At 45.6% G+C, this 21721-nt stretch overlaps 1 protein-coding gene across 6 annotated transcripts; it reads left to right on the top strand.

The window, feature by feature from the left end:
- The first annotated feature begins 607 nt into the window (after window positions 1–607).
- On the top strand, window positions 608–21555 carry LOC129861104 (nuclear receptor coactivator 6-like). Of its 6 annotated transcripts, none has more exons than XM_055932233.1 (19): window positions 609–787; window positions 4286–4607; window positions 4781–4936; window positions 5063–5185; window positions 10666–10779; window positions 10889–10995; window positions 11122–11839; window positions 12347–12490; window positions 12630–13303; window positions 13420–14000; window positions 14731–14849; window positions 14940–15373; window positions 15494–15724; window positions 15877–19111; window positions 19213–19269; window positions 20068–20092; window positions 20596–20637; window positions 20912–21051; window positions 21201–21555. In XM_055932233.1, exons 2-19 carry the CDS (start codon window positions 4334–4336, stop codon window positions 21245–21247), a joined length of 7221 nt encoding a protein of 2406 aa, XP_055788208.1. In that variant the 5' UTR covers window positions 609–787; window positions 4286–4333; the 3' UTR covers window positions 21248–21555. The 6 variants fall into 6 exon arrangements, with proteins under 6 accessions (XP_055788210.1, XP_055788209.1, XP_055788208.1 ...); XM_055932231.1 differs by having other exon boundaries at window positions 20065–20092; XM_055932232.1 differs by having other exon boundaries at window positions 610–787; window positions 15497–15724; window positions 20065–20092.
- The last annotated feature ends 166 nt before the right edge of the window (window positions 21556–21721 follow it).

The raw sequence follows: 21721 nt of genomic DNA, 5'->3' as shown, positions 1-21721 counted from the left end.
CCATTTTGAAATGTATTGTCTGTTTACGTATAGTTTAAGGGATATGTATACATACAGTTGGTATAAGCCCCCTATAAACTGTATTTATGATTATATGACAATATTTTCGATTGACAAAAATTCTGATACACAATTTCTGTAATATCACATGCGTTACTTTTATTTTCCTGCATAATTAAAATCAGGATTATGCCTCTACTGCCATAAATTACAATTAGACTTATTTGGATTTCTCCCTGACCAATATCGCTGCCATTTTCAGTCCATGCTGAACTTTGAGGTATTTATGACATATCCTATTAAATTACTAGAGGGGCTCTTTATGGCCTCACGTATGAAAAAAAATATAAATAAATTTGGTTCGACACTGATTGACCTCCATACAAAAATACCTCACTTTGTGGTTATTATTTTCATGGACAGATTTTGAGCGGAGTAAACTCTCTAGTTTCGCCTTTTCCTCTCTTGATGGTACCAACTCCAACTACGCAAACACCACCGCAAATAGCGTATTTTAGTAAGATAATGGTCCAGTCAAAAAACAGCATCGACAGTCCGTGGGTCGTACGCTACGTTTTAAACGCAGAATGTATTCACAAAGAATTACGACGTAGGTATGCGAGTACCTCTTTTTGAGAATACAGAGAAAACCGAAAGAAAAAATCTCGTCGGATTCCGATTGGAAAGCCTCTCCTGTTGCGGTGTTGGTTGCCACTGTTCCCCGGTTCATGTTTTGTTAGCTATCAGATATTACATCGTTGGACTTTCTCCCTAATGGATTTATCTGGTAAGTATTGCATTGTTATATTTCCTGTTAACATTTGGCTAGCAGTTGTAGCTAGCTAGATAGGTAGCAGTAACCGGGACGAAAATGATGAAATAACTTAATACGCATTGTCAAGCTAGCCATCTAACCGTTGAATAGTGAATAGCTGTTAGAAGTGTAGCTAGCTAATGCTAAACGCTAACTACTGGATCTTGCTAGCCAGAGCTAGCTGTTTAGGCCTTCATATTTTTTTTGCTCAGCTGTGTGTGGTGATGTAAACTTTGTAATCAATTGGCTTTTCGGTGATCTCTAACGTTCATTTTCGACAACTACAAGTTTTTTTTGCTTGCTAGCGCGGCACTATGCAGGTTTGACAAGCCAGGTCTTCTTCGTCAATGACCTGCTAGCGAAGGCCTTGCAATCAATCGTTCTGATTACCGCCTTAGCCAATCGAGGAAATTATTGAATCTCTTTTGCCAGATAGTGCTGTGGCTTTACATATTTTGTAGTAGGGGTCTTTTTATTATTTATTGCTAAAACTTGGCTTGTTATTTTGAATTATGTCGCTATATAGTTATTATTGGTGTTTTACTTTAGCCATTGCATTGGTGTTCGTTTACTCAAGTTAGGAAACGTTATGATAGCTTAAAGCTACATGTCATGTTAATGATTGTGATAAACATCTTTGTAGCTAGCTAATTATAACCAAAAAGACTGTTTGATATACAGTAAATTAACAATTCCCGAAACTTTTGACAACATCGGCAGCTATCTTAGCTCCATTTGAACAACAATGTTACCAGGGGTATTCTCATGGGTACTACTAGCCCTTGATCATGACTCTCGGTTTCTTTACATTAAGGGGGATACCTAGTCAGTTGTCCAACTGAACGTTTTCAACTGAAATGTGTCTTCCGCATTTAACCCAACCCATCTGAATCAGAGAGGTGCAGGGGGCTGCCTTAATCGACATCGAGTCCCTACGCTTGGATTTAACATTACCACTCATCGCTTGCAGTATGTTTTTGGAAGCACAAGAACCTTATCTTTCATATCAGCGAGAGAGAGAAAAAATAAACAGTTTAAATTGATACACAACTTTATAGGGCTATTAGTGTTCCCACACGGCCATATCTCCATGTTACAGCCTGTGTTTACTCTGCTCATCAAACTCGTTGGGGGGGAGGGGGGGGGGTTGTTCGCGAACTGCTATTTAGCATGATCCAAACACCAGTGTGTAACTGAAGAAGGCCTCGAGATACGTATTGTCACTGAAAAATACTGTCGGCTGCAACTGTGATAAATCTGTTGAAAACAGTGTACATGCAACACAGGAGGTTGGTGGCGCCTTAATTGGGGAGGACGGGCTCATGGTAATGGCTGGAACAGAGTTGGTGGAACGGTATCAAACACATGGTTTCTATGATGCCATTCCATTTACTCTGTTCCAGCCATTATTATTATGATCTGTCCTCCCCCAGCAGCCTCCACTGAATATAGTAAGTGTATATTTTGCATTTGTGAAATTATTTTGATGTGATATGAAGTAAAGAGCTTTATGTTTCTAGAACCGTATTGCAATGTGAGAATCGATTCACGTTTAAGTGGAGTTTTTTGCTGCCAAAGCCAGTCTACCTCTGAAAAATACATAAGAACCTTGGACCTTTTAAGGAGTAACGGTATGCTCCTTAAGACTACATCTTGGGTTAGTGTACTATGTAGTCACAACCCAGCAACATAGGTAACTTGTTTAGGATTTATATACAGTTCCAACTATACTGTACATATATCTGTTGCCTTCATAGCAAATAGAATCAAGGTCAGTAATTTGTTATCTATTATTGTGGTCAAGAAATATCTTGACACTTCCTTGCTTGTGTTTGCAAGGTCATGCTGTTTAAATGTATGTGTTAGGCCACTTGTTGTATAGTTTTAGGCTCACTATCTCTCTTCTTGCTCTCATCAAATTTTTAACAAGTCAAGACTATATCTTTGATGTACAGTACCAGTCAAAAGTTTAGACACGCCTACTCATTCAAAGGTTTTTCTTTATTTGTACTATTTTCTACATTGAAGAATAATAGTGAAGAAATCAAAACCATGAAATAACACATGGACTCATGTAGTAACCAAAAAAGTGTTAAACAAATCAAAATATATTTTATATTTGAGATTCTTCAAAGTAACCACCATTTGCCTTGATGACAGCTTTGCACACTTGGCATTCTCTCAACCAGCTTCATGAGGTAGTCACCTGGAATGCATTTCAATTAACAGGTGTGCCTTGTTAAAAGATAATTTGTGGTATTTCTTTCCTCCTTTAATGCATTTGAGCCAGTCGGTTGTGTTGTGACATGGTAGGGGTGCTATACAGAAGATGGACCAAGTTCATATTATGGCAAGAACAGCTCAAATAAGCAAAGAGAAACGACAATCCATCATTACTTTAAGACATGAAGGTCAGTGAATAAAAAATTGCTTCACAGAGTTCAAGAAACAGACATCTCAACATCAACTGTTCAGAGGAGATTGTGTGAACCAGGCCTTCATGGTCAAATTGCTCTAAAGAAACCACTACCAGAGGACACCAATAAGAAGAAGAGACTTGCTTGGGCCAAGAAACACGAGCAATGGGCATTAGACCGGTGGAAATCTGTCCTTTGGTCTGATCGGACCAAATTGGAGATTTTTGGTTCCAACCACTGTCTTTGTGAGACGCAGAGTACGTGAACGGATGATCTACGCATGTGCGGTTCCCACCGTGAAGCATGGAGGGAGTGTGATGGTGTGGGGGTGCTTTGCTGGTGACACTATCAGTGATTTTTATTTAGAATTCAAGGCAGATTTAGCCAGCATGGCTACCACATGATTCTGCTATGATACACCATCTCATCGGGTTTGGGCTTAGTCCCACTATAATTTATTTTTTCAACAGGACAATGACACAACACACCTCCAGGCTGTGTAAGGGCTATTTTACCAAGAAGGAGAGTGATGGAGTGCTACATCAGATGACTTGGCCTCCACAATCCCCCTACCTGAACCCAATTGAGATGTTTTGGGATGAGTCGGACCGCAGAGTGAAGGAAAAGCAGCCAACAAGTTCTCAGCATATGTGGGAACTCCTTCAAGACTGTTTGAAAACCATTCCAGGTGTTGCTGGTTGAGAGAATTCCAAGCGTGTGCAAAGCTGTCAAGGCAAAGGGTGGCTATTTTGAAGAATCTAAAATATATTTATTTGATTTAACACTTTTTTTGGTTGCCACATGATTCCATATGTATGATTTCATAGTATTGATGTCTTCACTGTTACTCTACAAATGAGAAAATAGTAAAAAAAAAAGAGAAACCCTTTAATGAGCAGGTGTCCAAACTTGACTGGAACTGTACATTGACACTTCCTTATGGCCTTTCTATTGAAAGTAGATTTAAATACATGGCATACATTTTCACATAACTTACAATATTTGTCTCATTTGGGTATATCATGGAAGATAAAATCCTCTTTTGGTTCCATAGCATAAACGATTCCAGTCTTCCCCACGCCAGTCCTACTGAGAGGGGAAGATGGCACATCAACACCTCCCATTGGAGCTTCCCCAGTGGACAGCAGTCCCAGATGGGGACCCTGAATCAGATTCTGACCGGGACTCAGGAGTCGGAGAAGATGCCGGCAGTCACCGTGGCAATGACATCTCACACCGTCAGGATGGAGTTCGAGAGCGAGGCGGAGAGGGGGATTTCACTATCTTTGTTGCCTTTCAAGGAAATATGGATGACGAGGACTTACAAGAGAAACTTGACAACATCCTTAACAGGATGCCTAGTATGCTTGAACTAGGTTAGTAATGGGTGGTGCACCTTTCTAACTGGTTAAACACTTTCCTACTTTGTCAAACTACTTTCAGGATACATTCAATGTTTGATAGCCATCATTTCAGACCTCCTATTATTTCTAAGCTGAAAATGAAATGTGATATTGTACCTCTCATTCTCTGTCTTATCCCTACCCAGATTCTGATAGACTCCAGCCCCAGCATGTGGAGCCATGGAACAGTGTGCGTGTCACCTTTAACATTCCCCGGGAAGCAGCGGAGCGCCTCAGGCTGCTGGCCCAGAACAACCAGCAGCAGCTCCGAGACCTGGGCATCCTCTCTGTACAGATAGAAGGTATGTACAGTACACAGATAGTCATTGCTATGATCAGGCCCAAAAGTTATGGTTTATTTTATAATATGTATCCAGAAAAGTACTTAGACCCTGATTGTTGTTAATGTTTGTTTTTGTTTCGTCCAGGTGAAGGAGCCATCAACGTGGCCATGGGGCAGAACAGAGGTCAGGAGGTCAGAGTGAACGGACCAATCGGCGCGCCCGGACAGATGAGGATGGATGTGGGATTCCCAGGACAACCAGGCCCAGGTAACTAACACTCAAATTATGTCATACTGACCCAGGATAGGTAAGTGACAAGTTGAACTATATACATTCATTGTTCATCTTTTAGTTGTTAAAATATAAACAAATCTCCATACCAATCCAGGGCTTGACATTAACTATTGTCCTCTTGTCCAGGACAAGACAAGTAGTCGGACAAGAAGAATATAGATTTAAGTTGTCCGAATAGTAAAAAAATATATAATTATCACCCACAAATCACAATATCTAACTTTTTTACCCTGACCAGAGAGGCCAACATTGGAATAATATTGAAATTATTTTTTCATGTACATAAATAAAAAAGCCTACAGGTCAAATTGTAGGTGATATGCATATTTGCTACAGCCTCATGTCCAAACCCATGCTGACATGAAGGAGGTGCCAGAAAATGTAGCCAAACTTTAATGAGACTTTTAATTACTTGAATATAGGCTAAACACCAGTTATGTTTGACAAATATACACGTTTTATTGTCACATACAGTACACCGGATAGGTGTTTTACAGGGTCAGCCATAGTAGTATGAATGAACTGTGCCTCAAGTATGTCGACAGAATCAATGCTTCAGCCTTTAGCGTGACTCTGTCACAAGACCGGAGAGTCAAGGACAGTGCCTGTCCACTGATGTGCACTGCACATCACCTACCTTAAATCTGAGCGGAGGCAGTCATGTTGAAACTATTTAACCATCAACTTAATTGTTTAAAACCTTGATGTTTTATGTCATTTTTTTTAAAGCATGTGTTACCTTGTTTCAATGTAGTTTTGGCTAAAATATGTCCACAGAAATGTTGGGATTATTTTATAAACACTCATTGAAACCAGCATGTTCTTTTGGTTTTCAAGTCAATGTTATTTTATTGTCCAGCAGCCAAAGGCATAATCCTAGTCATATTAGTAAACCATACTAGTTGATAATAATCCTAGTCATATTAGTAAACCATACTAGTTGATGATAATCCTAGTCATATTAGTAAACCATGCTAGTTGGTGATAATCCTAGTCATATTAGTAAACCATACTAGTTGATAATAATCCTAGTCATATTAGTAAACCATGCTAGTTGATAATAATCCTAGTCATATTAGTAAACCATGCTAGTTGGTGATAATCCTAGTCATATTAGGAAACCATGCTAGTTGATAATAATCCTAGTCATATTAGGAAACCATGCTAGTTGATAATAATCCTAGTCATATTAGTAAACCATGCTAGTTGATGATAATCCTAGTCATATTAGTAAACCATGCTAGTTGATGATAATCCTAGTCATATTAGGAAACCATGCTAGTTGATGATAATCCTAGTCATATTAGTAAACCATGCTAGTTGATGATAATCCTAGTCATATTAGTAAACCATACTAGTTGATAATAATCCTAGTCATATTAGTAAACCATGCTAGTTGATGATAATCCTAGTCATATTAGTAAACCATGCTAGTTGATGATAATCCTAGTCATATTAGTAAACCATGCTAGTTGGTGATAATCCTAGTCATATTAGGAAACCATGCTAGTTGATAATAATCATAGTCATATTAGTAAACCATGTTAGTTGATGATAATCCTAGTCATATTAGTAAACCATGCTAGTTGATGATAATCCTAGTCATATTAGTAAACCATGCTAGTTGATAATAATCCTAGTCATATTAGTAAACCATACTAGTTGATGATAATCCTAGTCTTATTAGTAAACCATGCTCGTTGGTGATAATCCCAGTCATATTAATAAACTATGCTAGTTGGTGATAATCCTAGTCATATTAGTAAACCATGCTCGTTGGTGATAATCCCAGTCATATTAATAAACTATGCTAGTTGGTGATAATCCTAGTCATATTAGTAAACCGTGCTAGTTGGTGATAATCCCAGTCATATTAGTAAACCGTGCTTGTTGGTGATAATCCCAGTCATATTAATAAACTATGCTAGTTGGTGATAATCCTAGTCATATTAGTAAACCATGCTATGGGGCGGCAGGGTAGCCTAGTGGTTAGAGCGTTGGGCTAGTAACCGAAAGGTTGCAAGTTCAAATCCCCGAGCTGACAAGGTACAAATCTGTCATTCTGCCCCTGAACAAGGCAGTTAACCCACTGTTCCTAGGCCGTCATTGAAAATAAGAGTTTGTTCTTAACTGACTTGCCTAGTTAAATAAAAAAAGGTTAAATGTAAGTCGCTCTGGGTAAGAGCGTCTGCTAAATGACGTAAATGCCAGTTGGTGATAATCCCAGTCATATTAGTAAACCATGCTAGTTGATGCATCATTAGATCTCCCCTTAATTTCTGACGGATATTTTCATCTCTGTCATATGTTTTCCCGCTAATTGCATTTTGTAACATACGCGTGTAGCCTACAGCCATGTGCACATTGTTGAGCTTATAATATGAAGAAATAAAACTTGATCAACATTTTAAGCTGAATGGTCTGATCTGTTGTATCAGACTCATTGTTTTATTTAGTATATTTAGCATTTTGACATGTTTTAATGTGCAGTGGTATTGTGAATTTTGGATCTGCCATCTCAGAGTATTTTGAACCAAAGACATATTTATCGCCCCTGGGCTGACGGGAAGCCCTTCATTTCAAGCCCTTGAGGCAATTATTTTATAAAGACAAAGCATTTGGTTGTAATCGTAATGTTGCAATATTTTATCGACTACCAAGGGTGGCCAATCACCTTGGTCCCAGTGATGTACTGGGCCATACACACTAACCTCTGTAGTGCCTTGCGGTCAAAGGCTGAGCAGTTGCCATACCAGGCAGTGATACAACCAGTCAGGAAGCTCTCGATGGTTCAGCTGTAGCACTTTTTGAGGATCTGATGACCCATGCCAAATATTTTCAGTCTCAAGAGGGGGAATAGATTTTGTCATGCCCTCTTCACGACTGTCTTGGTGTGCTTGGACCATGTTAGTTTGTTGGTGATGTGGACACCAAGGAACTTGAAGCTCTCAACCTGCTCCACTACAGCCCCGTCGATGAGAATGGGGGTATGCTCGGTCCTCCTTTTCCTGTAGTCCACAATCCTCTCCTTTGTCGTGATCACGTTGAGGGAAAAGTTGTTATCCTGGCACCACACTCTGTGACCACCTCCCTATATGTTAGAGGTCGACCGATTATGATTTTTCAACGTCGATACCGATTATTGGAGAACCAAAAAAAGCCGATATGATACCTATTTTTTATTTTTATTTATTTTTTATTTTAAAGATGTTTTTTTTTTTTGTAATAATGACAATTACTACAATACTGAATGAACACTTATTTTAACTTAATATAATACATCAATAAAATCAATTTAGCCTCAAATGAATAATGAAACATGTTCAATTTGGTTTAAATAATGCAAAAACAAAGTGTTGGAGAAGAAAGTAAAAGTGCAATATGTGCCATGTAAGAAAGCTAACGTTTAAGTTCCTTGCTCAGAACATGAGAACATATGAACGCTGATGGTTCCTTTTAACAGGAGTCTTCAATATTCCCAGGTAAGAAGTTTTAGGTTGTAGTTATTATAGGAATTATGGGACTATTTCTCTCTATACGATTTGTATTTCATATACCTTTGACTATTGGATGTTCTTATAGGCACTTTAGTATTGCCAGTGTAACAGTATAGCTTCCGTCCCTCTCCTCGCTCCTACCTGGGCTCGAACCAGGAACACATCGACAACAGCCACCCTCAAAGCAGCATTACCCATGCAGAGCAAGGGGAACAACTACTCCAAGTCTCAGAGCGAGTGACGTTTGAAACGCTATTAGCGCGCACCCCGCTAACTAGCTAGCCATTTCACATCGGTTACCCCAGCCTAATCTCGGGAGTTGAATGGCTTGAAGTCATAAACAGCGCAATGCTTGAAGCATTGCGAAGAGCTGCTGGAAAAACGCACGAAAGTGCTGTTTGAATGAATGCTTACGAGCCTGCTGGTGCCTACCATAGCTCAGTTAGACAGCTCTATCAAATCATAGACTTAATTATAACATAATAACACACAGAAATACAAGCCTGAGGTCATTAATATGGTAGAATCCGGGAACTATCATCTCGAAAACAAAACATTTATTCTTTCAGTGAAATACGGAACCGTTCCGTATTTTATCTAATGGGTGGCATCCATAAGTCTAAATATTCCTGTTACATTGCACAACCTTCAATGTTATGTCATGTTTACGCAAAGTTCTGGCAAATTAGTTTGCAACGAGCCCGGTGGCCCAAACTGCTGCATATACCCTGACTCTGTTGCAAGAGAAGTGACACAATTTTCCCAGTTAAAAGAAATTCATGTTACCAGGCAATATTAACTAAATATGCAGGTTTAAAAATATATACTTGTGTATTGATTTTAAGAAAGGTATTGATGTTTATGGTTAGGTACACGTTGGAGCAACGACAGTCCTTTTTCGCGAATGCGCACCGCATCGATTATATGTAACGCAGGACACGCTAGATAAACTAGTAATATCATCAACCATGTGTAGTTAACTAGTGATTAGGATTGATAATTTTTTTATACGATAAGTTTAATGCTAGCAAGCAACTTACCTTGGCTTCTTACTGCATTCGCCTAACAGGCAGGCTCCTCGTGGAGTGCAATGTAAGGCAGGTGGTTAGAACGTTGGACTAGTTAACCGAAAGGTTGCAAGATTGAATCCCCGAGCTGACAAGGTAAAACTCTGTCGTTCTGCCCCTGAACAAGGCAGTTAACCCACCGTTCCTAGGCCGTCATTGAAAATAAGAATGTGTTCTTAACTGACTTGCCTAGTTAAATAAAGGTGTAAATAAAGTGTTGTTTTTTTGGGGGGCCAAATCGGTGTCCAAAAATACCGATTTCTGATTGTTATGAAAACTTGAAATCGGCCCTAATTAATCGGCCATTCCGATTAATCGGTCGACCTCTACTATAGGCTGTCTTGTCAGTGATCAGGCCTACCACTGTTGTGTCGTCTGTAAACTTAATGATGGTGTTGGAGTTGTGCTTGGCCATGCAGTCATGAGTGAACAGGGAGTACAGGAGGGACTGAGCACACACCACTGAGGGGCCCCTGTGTTGAGGATCAGCGTGGCGGATGTGTTGTTCCCTACCTTTACCACCTGGGGGCGACCTGTCAGGAATTCCAGGATCCAGTTGCAGAGGGAGGTTTTTAGTCTCAGGACCCTTAGCTTAGTGATGAGCTTTGAGGGCACCATGGTGTTGAATGCTGAGCTGTAGTCAACAAATAGCATTCTCGCGTAGGTGTTCCTTTTGTCCAAGTGGGAAAGGGCAGTGTGGAGTGCAATATAAATTGCATCTGGATCTGTTGGGGCGGTATGCAAATTGGAGTGGGTCTAGGGTTTCTGGGATAAGGGTGTTGATATGAGCCAAGTGACATGAGCTTTTGGAAAACAAAAAAAGAGGTCCATCAGACAAGTAGGACAGGTGGCTAAAAAAGTTCATGTCAAGCCCTATAATCTCTCATAGGAGGCATGAGAATGAGCAACCCATCGATGGTCCCCCCTGGCCCCGGTATGTCTGGCCAGGCCATGGTCCCCAGCAGCAGTGGCCAGATGCACCCCAGACCCCCTTCGCAGACTGGTGAGGACATACTTGCTTAATAACCAACCAGTTAACTCATTCACGCATCCAGAATATATGCAACTTGTTCAGAGGTAGTGAACATGTATATGTTTTTCCCCTCCTTCAGATGCAATGGACCCCATGATGTCCTTACAACAGCAGCAGCTTCAGCATCCCCAGGCTGGCCCCCACAGCCAAGGTCCCATGCCCCCCCAGGCTGCTCACCACATTCAGGTATATAATCACTAATGGAGCTCAACAATAACCATGTTTATAATCACTATTAATTCTACCAAGTAATGAAAGGATCAACTGTATCAGGAGTTGATTGCATTTATAAAGGCTGTATTTTGACCACAGGTCATGCAGGCAGGGCGGCAGCTCAACCCAGCCGCCCTCCAGCAGCTGCAGCAGGCTCAGCAACAGGCCCAGCTCTCCCAGCTTGGTGGCCCCCGTCCCCCTTTCAATCCCTCCGGCCAGATGCCTGTACCCTCCGGCTGGAACCAGCTCCCCTCAGGGGTCCTCCAGCCCCCTCCAGCCCAGGGAGGACCCATGGGCCCAGCAGCCTGGAGGAAGGCCCCTCCCCAAGTCCAGATGGGTCAACGTCCCCCCTCCCTGGCTACGGTGCAGACCCCCAGCCACCCTCCACCTCCGTACCCGTTTGGTAGCCAGCAGGCTGGCCAGGTGTTTAATGCTATGGGGCAGCTCCAGCAACAGCAGCAGTCAGGGGCTGGTCAATTTGCAGCCCCCCAACCTAAAGGTCCCCAAGGTGTGCTTGGAGGGGTGGCAGGACTCCCTAGACCTCATCTGCCTCAATCAGCAGGGCCTCAGGGTAACCTCACAGCCAAGTCCCCTGGGTCTTCATCTTCCCCCTTCCAGCAGGGTTCTCCGGGGACTCCTCCCATGATGGGTCAGGCCCAGCTAGGCCCGCGATCTATGGCCCCACAGGGTTTCCCTCAAGGGGTGGGCTCACCGGGCAGGGTGGTGATGGGACAGCAGGGTAACATGCAGCAAGGGTTCATAGGAATGCCCCAACATGGGCAACCTGGACCTCAGGTTCATCAAGGAGGAATGGGAGGTAAGAAACATAACCATTGTGGATGACTACAAATGATTCATTCACTTTCATAGAGTATGTTTTTTTCATGGCCACAGATGATCTCCTGTGGCATTACCTTTGTAGTTAGAATTGCTGTTAACTAGGAATGTGAAAAGTATTTCAATATTTCTTTCCATGGCAAAAATGAAAACACGAAACAGATAACACTTTGGTCCTTTTAAAAACCTGCGTATTGTAAAATGTTGTGTGTTATAGCGGGAAAAAGAAATGTATGTGATTCTGGATGACAACATGTTTGTTTCCAACATTGGGGATGTTTTCCTAAAGAAATTATATCTGCTTCGTGTTTTCTTTCCTTGCCACATTCTAGCGTGTATTATGATACTGGTATCGTCCTGGCCCTACTGGCATCACAATTCACGTTTAACTCAAAGTAGTACTCGGACAATTGGTGTAATAGAGACTCACTATAATGACCGTGTTAGCTGGGCTGATGAAGTTCCCCATGGTGATGTTTGATCACAGGCATGCCCAAACGTCTGCCCATGGGGTTCCCTAGCGTCTCAGGGAACCAGAACTTTGCCCAGGGTCAGGTGACTAGCGCCCCAGGAACCCCAGGGGGAGGAGCCAATCCCCAGCCCCAGAGCAGCCAGACTATGGCCCACACAGGTACAAGACAAAGAATAGATCGGCACATACCGTTCAGATATACTGTATACCATAGAAAAATGCCTAAGAGCAGACAACACAGTGATATGATTTAGACTGCATTCGTCAGTGTCATTCTTATGTCACAATCTGATTTCAGGAGCCCAGTCATCAGCCTCCACCCCCAACACCATGCAGGGTCCCTCACACTCCCAGCCCAATGTCATGGGCCTCCACAGTGGCATGGCTGGCCAGCCCCAAGGCACCAACTCCGGGCCCAGTATGAGCCAGCCCCAGCCAGGCCTCCAGTCCCAGATGATGGACCTCCAGGGCCAGCCCGTGTCCTCGTCCCCCAGCCAGATGGTTCAAGGTGGGGGTCAAGGGCAGACAGTCCTCTCTAGACCCCTCAACCCAGGGCAGAGAGGAGGCATGACCCCACCCAAACAGCTGATGCCACAGCAGGGCCAGGGCCAGATGATTGGAGGGCCGGGGCACCAGGCGATGCTCCTACAACAACAACAGCAAAACTCCATGATGGAACAGATGCAACAAATGCAAGGAAACAAGCAGGCGTTTGGGTTGAAAGGTCAAGCCGGGGTCATGCCAGGTCAGATGATGCGGGGTCCATCTCCTAACGTGCCCGGAAACATGGCTCAGTTCCAGCAGCCTCAGGTGGGCCAACAGCAGCAACAAATGACTCCGCAGCAGCAGCATCAACAGCAGCAGCAAATGGCTCAGCTCCAACAGTTGCAACAACTGCAGCTACAACAGCTACAACAGCAGCAGCAGCAGCAGCAGCAACAACAACAGATGACCCAGCAGCAGCCCCAACAGGTATTTGATGACTTTTTTTCCTTTTTTATTTGCACAGCGGAAAACCATCCACCAATTTTACTTCTGGGTAGCATTAAAGAGTATTATTTCACTCGCTCATTCCTTAATTTGTTCAGGTCCCCATTGGCGGCAACCCCAACCAGGCCATGGGTATGCAGGGTCAACAGATGAGACTCCCCAGTGGTCATCCTCTGGTCCAACAGCAGCTACAGCAGCAGCAGCTCCAACAAAAACAAGCCATGCTGCAACAGCAGCAGCAACAGGCGGCGCAGCAACACCCACACGCTCTCGGGGACCCCAGCGGTGCTACAGGCGACATGGGCGGTGTCCAACAGATGCTCCCGGACATGCAGGTTCAGCAACAAGGCATGATGGGAATTGGAGTCCCTCAGCACATGCAGGTGGGCAATGGCCACTTCCCTGGTCATGGGATGAACTTCAACCCCCAGTTTGGGGGTCAGATGCCCATGGGAGGGCCGTGTGCTCAGGCAGGGGGGTTTCCAGTGAACAAGGATGTGACACTAACCAGTCCTCTCCTGGTCAACCTGCTTCAGAGTGACATCTCTGCCAGTCAGTTTGGGCCTGGGGGGAAGCAGGCGGCTGGAGGACCTGGCCAGGCTAAACCCAAGAAGAAGAAACCACCACGCAAGAAGAAGCCCAAAGTAGGGGAGGGACAGCAGCCGGTCGAGGGGCTAGGGTAAGCACCTGGATTTTATTGAAATTAAAAACTATACTGAACAAAAATATAAACGCAACATGTAAAGTGTTGGTCTCATGTTTCATGAGCTGAAATAAATGTTCTCAGAAATGTTCCATACGCACAAAAAGCTTATTTTTCTCAAATTTTGTGTACAAATTTGTTTATATCCATGTTAGTGAGCATTTCTCCTTTGCCAAGATTATCCATCCACCTAACAGGTGTGGCATATCAAGAAGCTGATTAAACAGCATGATCATTACACAGGTACAACCTTTTGCTGGGGACAATATAAGGCAACTCTAAAATGTGCAGTTTTGTCACACAACACAATGCCATAGTTGTCTCAAGTTTTGAGGAAGTGTGCAATTGGCATGCTGACTGCAAGAATGTCCACCAGAGCTGTTGCCAGAGAATTTAATGTACATTTCTCTACCATAAGCTGCCACCAAAGTGGGTTTAGTAATAAAGCCCTTTAGTGGGGAAAAACTCTTATTTGCAGGGCCTTGCTCCCCAGTGGGTGTGCATGGCTCTCAAGTGGGTGTGGCATATGTGAAATCCATAGATTAGGGCCTAATGAATTTATTTCAATTGATCGATTTCCTTATATGAACTATAATTCACAAAAATCTTTGAAATTGTTGCATTTTATATTTTTGTTAAGTATATATTTGCACAAGGTATTTGTTATTGGACATGGTTTGTCATTGAGGTATTCTTCTCTCCTCAGGGGTCTGGATGTGGGGGCTGGCCTGGAGGACCCGGAGCTGCCAGGGCTGAGTGGGGAACAGGGAGTGGGCATGGACCCTTCCGGACCCAAACTCTCAGACTTCACCAACAGGCCTGCAGGTATGCAATTTGAATGCTTCTTGGTTTGCTTACTTACACTGTTCTATATAGTTGATTGGCTTTTCGATCACTCCTTTTTGCTCATGTCAGGTTTCCCAGGTCAGCCTGGAGACCAGAGAGTCCTACAGCAGGTGCCCATGCAGTTCATGCAGCAGCAACAGCAGCAGCAGCAACAGCAACAACAACAGCAGCAACAACAACAACAGCAGCAACAACAACAACAGCAGCAACAACAACAGCAGCAGCAACAACAACAGCAGCAGCAACAACAACAGCAGCAGCAGCAGCAACAGCAGCAGCAGCAGCAGCAGCAACAACAACAGCAGCAGCATCAAATGCAGCATATGCAACAACAGCAAATGCAACAGCTGCAACAACAGCAAATGCAACAACTACAACAGCAGCAGATGCAGGGACTGCAGGTTCCTGCTGGACAGCAGCAGGGGGTGGCTGGAGCTCAGGGTCCGACTCAAGTCCAGCCACAGATGCACCCTCATCAGCTACAGCAGCAGCAGCAACAGCAGGTATAATCTACTGCCAATGTGTACTTGCTGCTTCCAGCCTTGCGTTTGTGTATGTGGTAAAAAGACACATTTTCCATTTGGTCTATGGATAATCTAGATAATTGGTTCCTTGTGTTAAAGCAGCAGATGCTGATGATCATGAAGATGCAGCAGGAGCAGGCTAAGAGCCGGATGCCCCTCCCTCCAGGCGGGCAGCACCCCCCCAGGGGCATGTTGAATCCCGGGGAGGCCCAGAGGATACCTGGGTCCCAACAGGGCAACATGCCTGTCATGATCAACCTCCAGGGGCACGGAGGAGTGCCTCCCTCTCCAGACAAACCCAGAGGGATGCCCCTCATCGTCAATCCACAGGTTGGACAAACTATCTGGATGTTTAACATTTTTATATATCATATTTATTGTTATCGTCTTGTGAATGTTCTATGCTTGTTGAATTTGTCTGTGTGGACTAATGAATTCCTCTGTGTGTATAAATAAAGTATTCTCTTGCTCTACCTATGTAGATGGCTGGGGCAGCCAGAAGGATGTCTCACCCCGAGGCAGGGCAGGGTACTGGGGCTGAGGAGTCCCCTGGAGCAGCCAACTCCCTGCAAGACAGACCCGGGGGCCAGGAGATGGGGATGCCGCCTGGGAACGGAGCCCAACAGATGTTGGTGAACCAGGGCCCCAATACCCACATGATGAAGCAAGGCCCAGGCCCCTCGCCCCAGCACCCTGGAGCTAGCCCCCAGCAGCAGATGCCCCCTCAGCCCCAGCAGGTTGGCCCCATGCCAGGCCTCCACTTCCCTAATGTCCCCACAACTTCCCAGAGCTCCAGGCCCAAAACACCCAACCGAGCCAGTCCCAGGCCCTACCACCATCCTCTCACCCCAACCAATCGTCCTCCCAGCACTGAGCCCTCTGAGATCAACCTCTCCCCTGAGAGGCTGAATGCCTCCATCGCAGGCCTGTTCCCCCCCAAAATCAACATCCCTCTGCCCCCCAGGCAGCCCAACCTTAGCCGGGGCTTTGACCAGCAGGGTGGGCTCAACCCCACCACTCTCAAAGCCATAGGGCAGGCCCCTCCCAGCCTAACTCTGCCCAGCAACAACGGAAGTGGTGTAGGTAACTCTAACAACGGTCAGCAGTCTTTCCCTACAGGCAGTGGAGCTGCCAACTCGGGCCAGGGCAAACCGGACAAGCAGCCTGGAGGAGGTCAGGCTAAAAGGGCCAATCCCAGTAACGGCCGCAGATCCAGCCCTGCCTCCAGCCGCAAAGTCACTAACCCCAGCTCAGGGAGGCAGAAGTGGACCAAAATCACCCTCACATCCCCTTCTCACCAGCAACAAATGGTCAACCCCCAGACAGGGCAGACCATGATGCTGAGCCCCACCCCGGTGCCTCCTAGCCCAGTCACTCTCCCACCAGCGGCGGGGGTCGGCCTGGAGCCCCAGCAGATCCAGACCCCCTTCCAGGTGATGCAGGGTAACCCAGCTGAGATGCCCAGGGAAGGGCAGGGAATGGCAGGTGTAGAGCACCAGCAGATGCCCCAGCCTCTGAGGGAGCTCTCCGCCCCACGGATGGCTAGCCCCCGTGTAGCCACTCCTCAGGAGGCTAAAGCTGGGCTGGAGCAGACAGTGGCGATAGTGGCGAGGCAGCCTGTACAGAGCACTCCTCAGCAGGTGTCTGGATCTGAGGCCTCTCCTTCTCTCAACCAGCTGCTGGATAACGCAGCCACCCCCAGCGTGCATCCCAGGCCCACTCTAATTGCTCCAGCTGGGGATGCTGCCTGCAAGGAGAGCTCTAAAGCCTCCATAGTTTCAGAGAACCTATCCAGTGTTTTTCAGAGCTCGAATGCAGTGGCTACTGCTGCTGTGAACGATCCAGAAGCTAACCCCAAGCCTAGCTCAACCCCCAGCCCAAAACTCCCAAATCTAGTCGGTAATCCTAACCTGCAGCGCAATGCAAATACCAATCTGAATGCAAATCCCGGCCCTAGCCCCAATCTTAACCCAACTGACAGCCCCAACGTCAACTCTATCTCTAGCCCCAGCGCCAAGCCTAGCACCCCTAGCCCTAACTTAAACCCTACCATTACCCACAGCCCTACTCTAAACCCTACTCCTAGTTTTAGCGTCAGTGTGGGTGCCAGCGTCAGTCACAGTAGTCCCCTCCCCAACATTACCTCCAGCCCCAAACCTAACCCAAACCCTGCCATTAGCCCCAAACCAACCCCCAGCCCCAAACCTAACCCAAACCCTGCCATTAGCCCCAAACCAACCCCCAGCCCCAAACCTAACCCAAACCCTGCCATTAGCCCCAAACCTAACCCAAACCCTGCCGTTGGCCCCAAACCAACCCCCAGCCCTAAACCCTCGACCAATATCCCCACTGTCCTGCAGATCCCTGCATCATCTGCCACCATCTTCCCCAACCAGATCAGTTACACCCCAGCTCCCACCCCCCAGGCCCCCCCAGGTGTCATCTCCGCTATGGTGGCAATGCCCAAAAAGAACATCAGACCCCAGCAGTCCAGCCAGCAGACCCGTGGCCCCCACCCCCAGTTTATCACCACTCCTGTGTTTAACACCGGTACTCCCATCTTCCACGTCCCTACAGTGTCTGTGGCCCCCAACGCCACGGTAGTGTCCCAGCCGGTCACCATGGTAAAGCCCATACAGGTGTCCACCACTAACATCCAGCTCACTGCTGCTCCAACCCAGGCCCAAGCCCCGGCCTCGACTCAGGCTGCTGTGGTCAGTGTGGCTAGCTACCAGCCTGCCCGAACGCTAGTTGGGCAGGTCCAGATGGCCACTAGACGTGCTTCCCCTGTCCCTGTTAGTACTCTGCCTCGACCTCAGCAGCAAAAGCCTGGCAATCCCAAGTCGGAGACCCCGGGTGAAGCGCCCCCTGGCCAGAAATTGAGCCCACCAGTTGGGCAGCCATCACCCCATCCCAGCCTCTCTCCCACAGCCTTGGCGTCTGCCTCGTCTTCCGTCCAACAGCCCCTAGCGTCCCCTCCTCCATGCTCCAGTCCTGGTGCCCCAGCCAGCGCCCGGAAGAGCCCTATGTCCCCCCCCTTGCCTGCCGAGGGAAAGCCTGCCCAGGGAAAGCCTGCCGAGGGAAAGCCTGCCCAGGCTTCTGGCTCTGCACCACCAGTGGGTAATCGACCAGACTACCAGCAGGTTGCTGAAGCACGGGCTGCCCAACCTTTAGAGGGGACTTCCCAGCCCCAGAGGGGGCCGAACTGGGCTGTGCCCCCTCACGCCTTCCCTCCACCCCCTGCATCTGTCATCCAGACTCGGACCACAGTGTCTGGAGCACAGACTCGGACCACAGTGTCTGGAGCACAGACTCGGACCACAGCTGCTGCTGTTCCTCTGAAAGTCACCACTCCTCCAGTATCAGCGCCAACTCCTGTCCTTGCTCAATCTGCTGCACCAGCCCAGTCCTGTCTTCCTGCCTCTACTACTACCACCCCTCCCCCAGTGTCAGTCCCTGTCACCACCCGAACCTCTACTACTGCCCCTGTTCCTACCCCTGCTACGTCTCTCCCTGCTCCTTCTTCAGCCTCAGTCCCAAGTCCATCCCCATCCACCTCTCCTGTTGCTGCCGCCCCTGGACCCCCCGGTCCCTCCCCAGCCATATCCTCCCTAGTGGCCCCTACCCCTACTGGGGCTCAGCCTGCCCCCACAGCCATGGAGCCTCCCAGCCAGCCAGCCCCACTAGAGCCCCCAGCACTTGCAGGCAACACCCCAGGTACATATTGATCGATAAATCAATCAATGATTGAGTGACTTATCCCCCACATGTCAAACTTCGACTGATAATAATAACCTCCACCATGTCCTTTCTCCCAGTGTCAGTCCAACCTGAACCTCTACAGCAAGAGGAGCCTGTTGCTACGGAGAAGACTGGTAAGCACTGTCACACTAACTTATCTGTAACAAAATGGTTAATGCTCCGGCCATGGTAATGACATGTTATGGCATATTGTTAACAGAGGACGGATGGGAACATCCATAACGTAAGCAAAGATTGTGATATATTATGAGGGAATCATAAAATGTAAATGTGTTAGAGCAAGTAATAGAGCAAGTTATTCATGCAGGCTGTGCTGATCTAGGATCAGTTTTGCCTTGAAGTTCAGGGAGTGGAATGTTAGCTAAACAGACTGGCAACCAGGCTAACACTGCTCTAGAATCTGTCCAAATAACCTTATTCATTATGATCTTAATGTCATGTGCCATATGTTTGGGCGTGGCCAATGGTGCGGTTTTTATAGGCCCTTCTCTTGGCCGCAGAGACATTTCACCATTTTTAAAGCTAATTTCCTACAATTATACACGTTTTACCATGGCTGAGGCCTTGTTCTTATGTTATCTGAGTGACTCAAGCATTATAACAAAGTCAATGCCATGACATTATTCGAATTTAAGATTCTCCCTGACTGTCATTTTTTTGGGGGGGGTGATTATTAGTTCTCAAAGATGATCTTGTTTAAAAATATTGCTCCGTTATCTTTTCTACATACCCTCCTATAAAACATTACTTAATTTTTGGGGGCTGCCACGATTTGACAGTGTTGGTGCGCTGCTGCTAAATGCACATAGGGGTAACACTGCTTTATATGATACCCTGTATGCTGTGAACATAATATGGCCTTTGCTGTGATATTTAGTAACCTTTTTTTTGTTTTTTTCCCTCTACAGCAGAAGTTGCCACAGTAACCGAGCAAGGGTGAGGTTATCAAAACAGATTTCAAATGAACAAAATGTAACCCTGTTCTTTTTAATAAGTAAATACTTTTCATGCCAGGGGTGATTGGGATATTCCATTGCCTTTTAAGGTTAACATCAGTATTTAGTACTTGGCCTAGTCTGCTGTAAGTGCCATCCATGTTTGTAAACAGAAATGCTTAGACATTTGTAACTCTACTGAAACTCAGGGAGTTTATTTGGTTGGCCAGGGCAGGGGGGTACATGGCGAAACCCAATGAGCCACGTGGCCTCAGCACTTGGTATGTATGCTTAGCATGCAAACTATATCCAAACTTAATGCATGTCAAAAGACAACTCAAGGACTACCACTCCATAAGATCTTGTGTTTACAATATGAATATGGCCATATCTGATTTATATTTGCTGGTGATAATTATAATCATTAAGAGTATGTTGGACTAAAACCATGTTTGTTCAGCATCACAGTTTTAGTTTACCGCTGTTTTTCCACTTCTATCACAGATGGGCAAAGAAAAGAAAGACTCCCGTCAACTTAGTCCCAAGGTATGTATTTACATGCATGAGTGCTGCCAGGATGCACGCAAGCAGCCCTGTCGTGTTCACCATTTTGTTATCTATCGGATACTGTTTGGGGTGAAGACGGACGACAGTATCTGTGGTAGATGAGGGAAAACAGCCCATTCCCGAAGCGGTTTTCCCAACTGAACTTTCACTGAGTAGCTACTGTAGAGTTACTATTTTTATTATTATGTCTGTAAATGACCTGTCCTTCTTTTCTCTTTCTCCCCTGGTCTGTTTGCTGTTGGGAATCTATCAGGGCTGCTGTGGAGAAGCCGAAAGGTCCCAGCAGACGGAGCTCGCGGGCTGAAAAGGAGGTGGAGGAGGAAACGGTGGCAGACGGCGTGCAGAGGAAGAGACCAGCCAGGCCTGGAGCCAGCGCTATGGTTGCTGCTAAAGGTACACACAGGCACATGTATACAGTACACACACCTCCCACTGAGGGCATACACTCAAACAATTTACTCTTGCATAGCTTAAATTGTTATTTTAAAGTTCTTTGTCGTCTCAAACTTGTCCCCCTCTCCCTCTTTCCTGTGTCCTTTCAGAAACCGGTGCCAGTCCTACCCAGGCTAAGAGAAGGAAGTCTAAATGACCACAGTAGTGAAACCCTGTGAACTGTAAATGTGTTTTTCTGTCAATCATTCAATGAGTTTATTTTCTCCCAGATTATGAATTCTCAATGGAGAAAATAACCATGTACAGATAATTGTTTGAAAATAATTATGTTGATGTTTTGTCCCAGCTATCATGTGAGGTTGTAGCTAGTGTGTGTTTGTGCGCGTGTGAATGTGTTTTGTTTTTAAACAATTATGCTGGATTAATCATGTGAAGACTGATAATTGAAGGTGTCTCAATTGTATAATTATGTTGTGAAACTTATTAAAATGTTCTGCTACTTAATTGTCCTTGTTTTATGTGTTGAACTGACATTCTGTGAAAGAAGTTCACACACAAGTGGCCTACATGGCTGCATGAGTTGTTCCATTTTACAATATTTTGTTACGACTGAATGCTGTCCTCTTTTAAAAGTGCAGTTTGACAACAAAGTATTTTCTATAGTCTATAT

Source organism: Salvelinus fontinalis, chromosome 8 (genome assembly GCF_029448725.1).
Source record: "Salvelinus fontinalis isolate EN_2023a chromosome 8, ASM2944872v1, whole genome shotgun sequence".
Lineage (NCBI taxonomy): Eukaryota > Metazoa > Chordata > Actinopteri > Salmoniformes > Salmonidae > Salvelinus > Salvelinus fontinalis.
This window is presented reverse-complemented; position numbering and strand designations above follow the sequence as displayed.

Bases quoted from the DNA above. Each gene is read 5' to 3' on its own strand.
- LOC129861104 (XM_055932231.1), top strand. From the start codon at position 4,334: ATGGCACATCAACACCTCCCATTGGAGCTTCCCCAGTGGACAGCAGTC. The intron at 4,608-4,780 runs GTTAGTAATGGG...ATCCCTACCCAG, and splicing joins GCCTAGTATGCTTGAACTAG to ATTCTGATAGACTCCAGCCC. The intron at 12,491-12,629 runs GTACAAGACAAA...ATCTGATTTCAG, and splicing joins CCAGACTATGGCCCACACAG to GAGCCCAGTCATCAGCCTCC.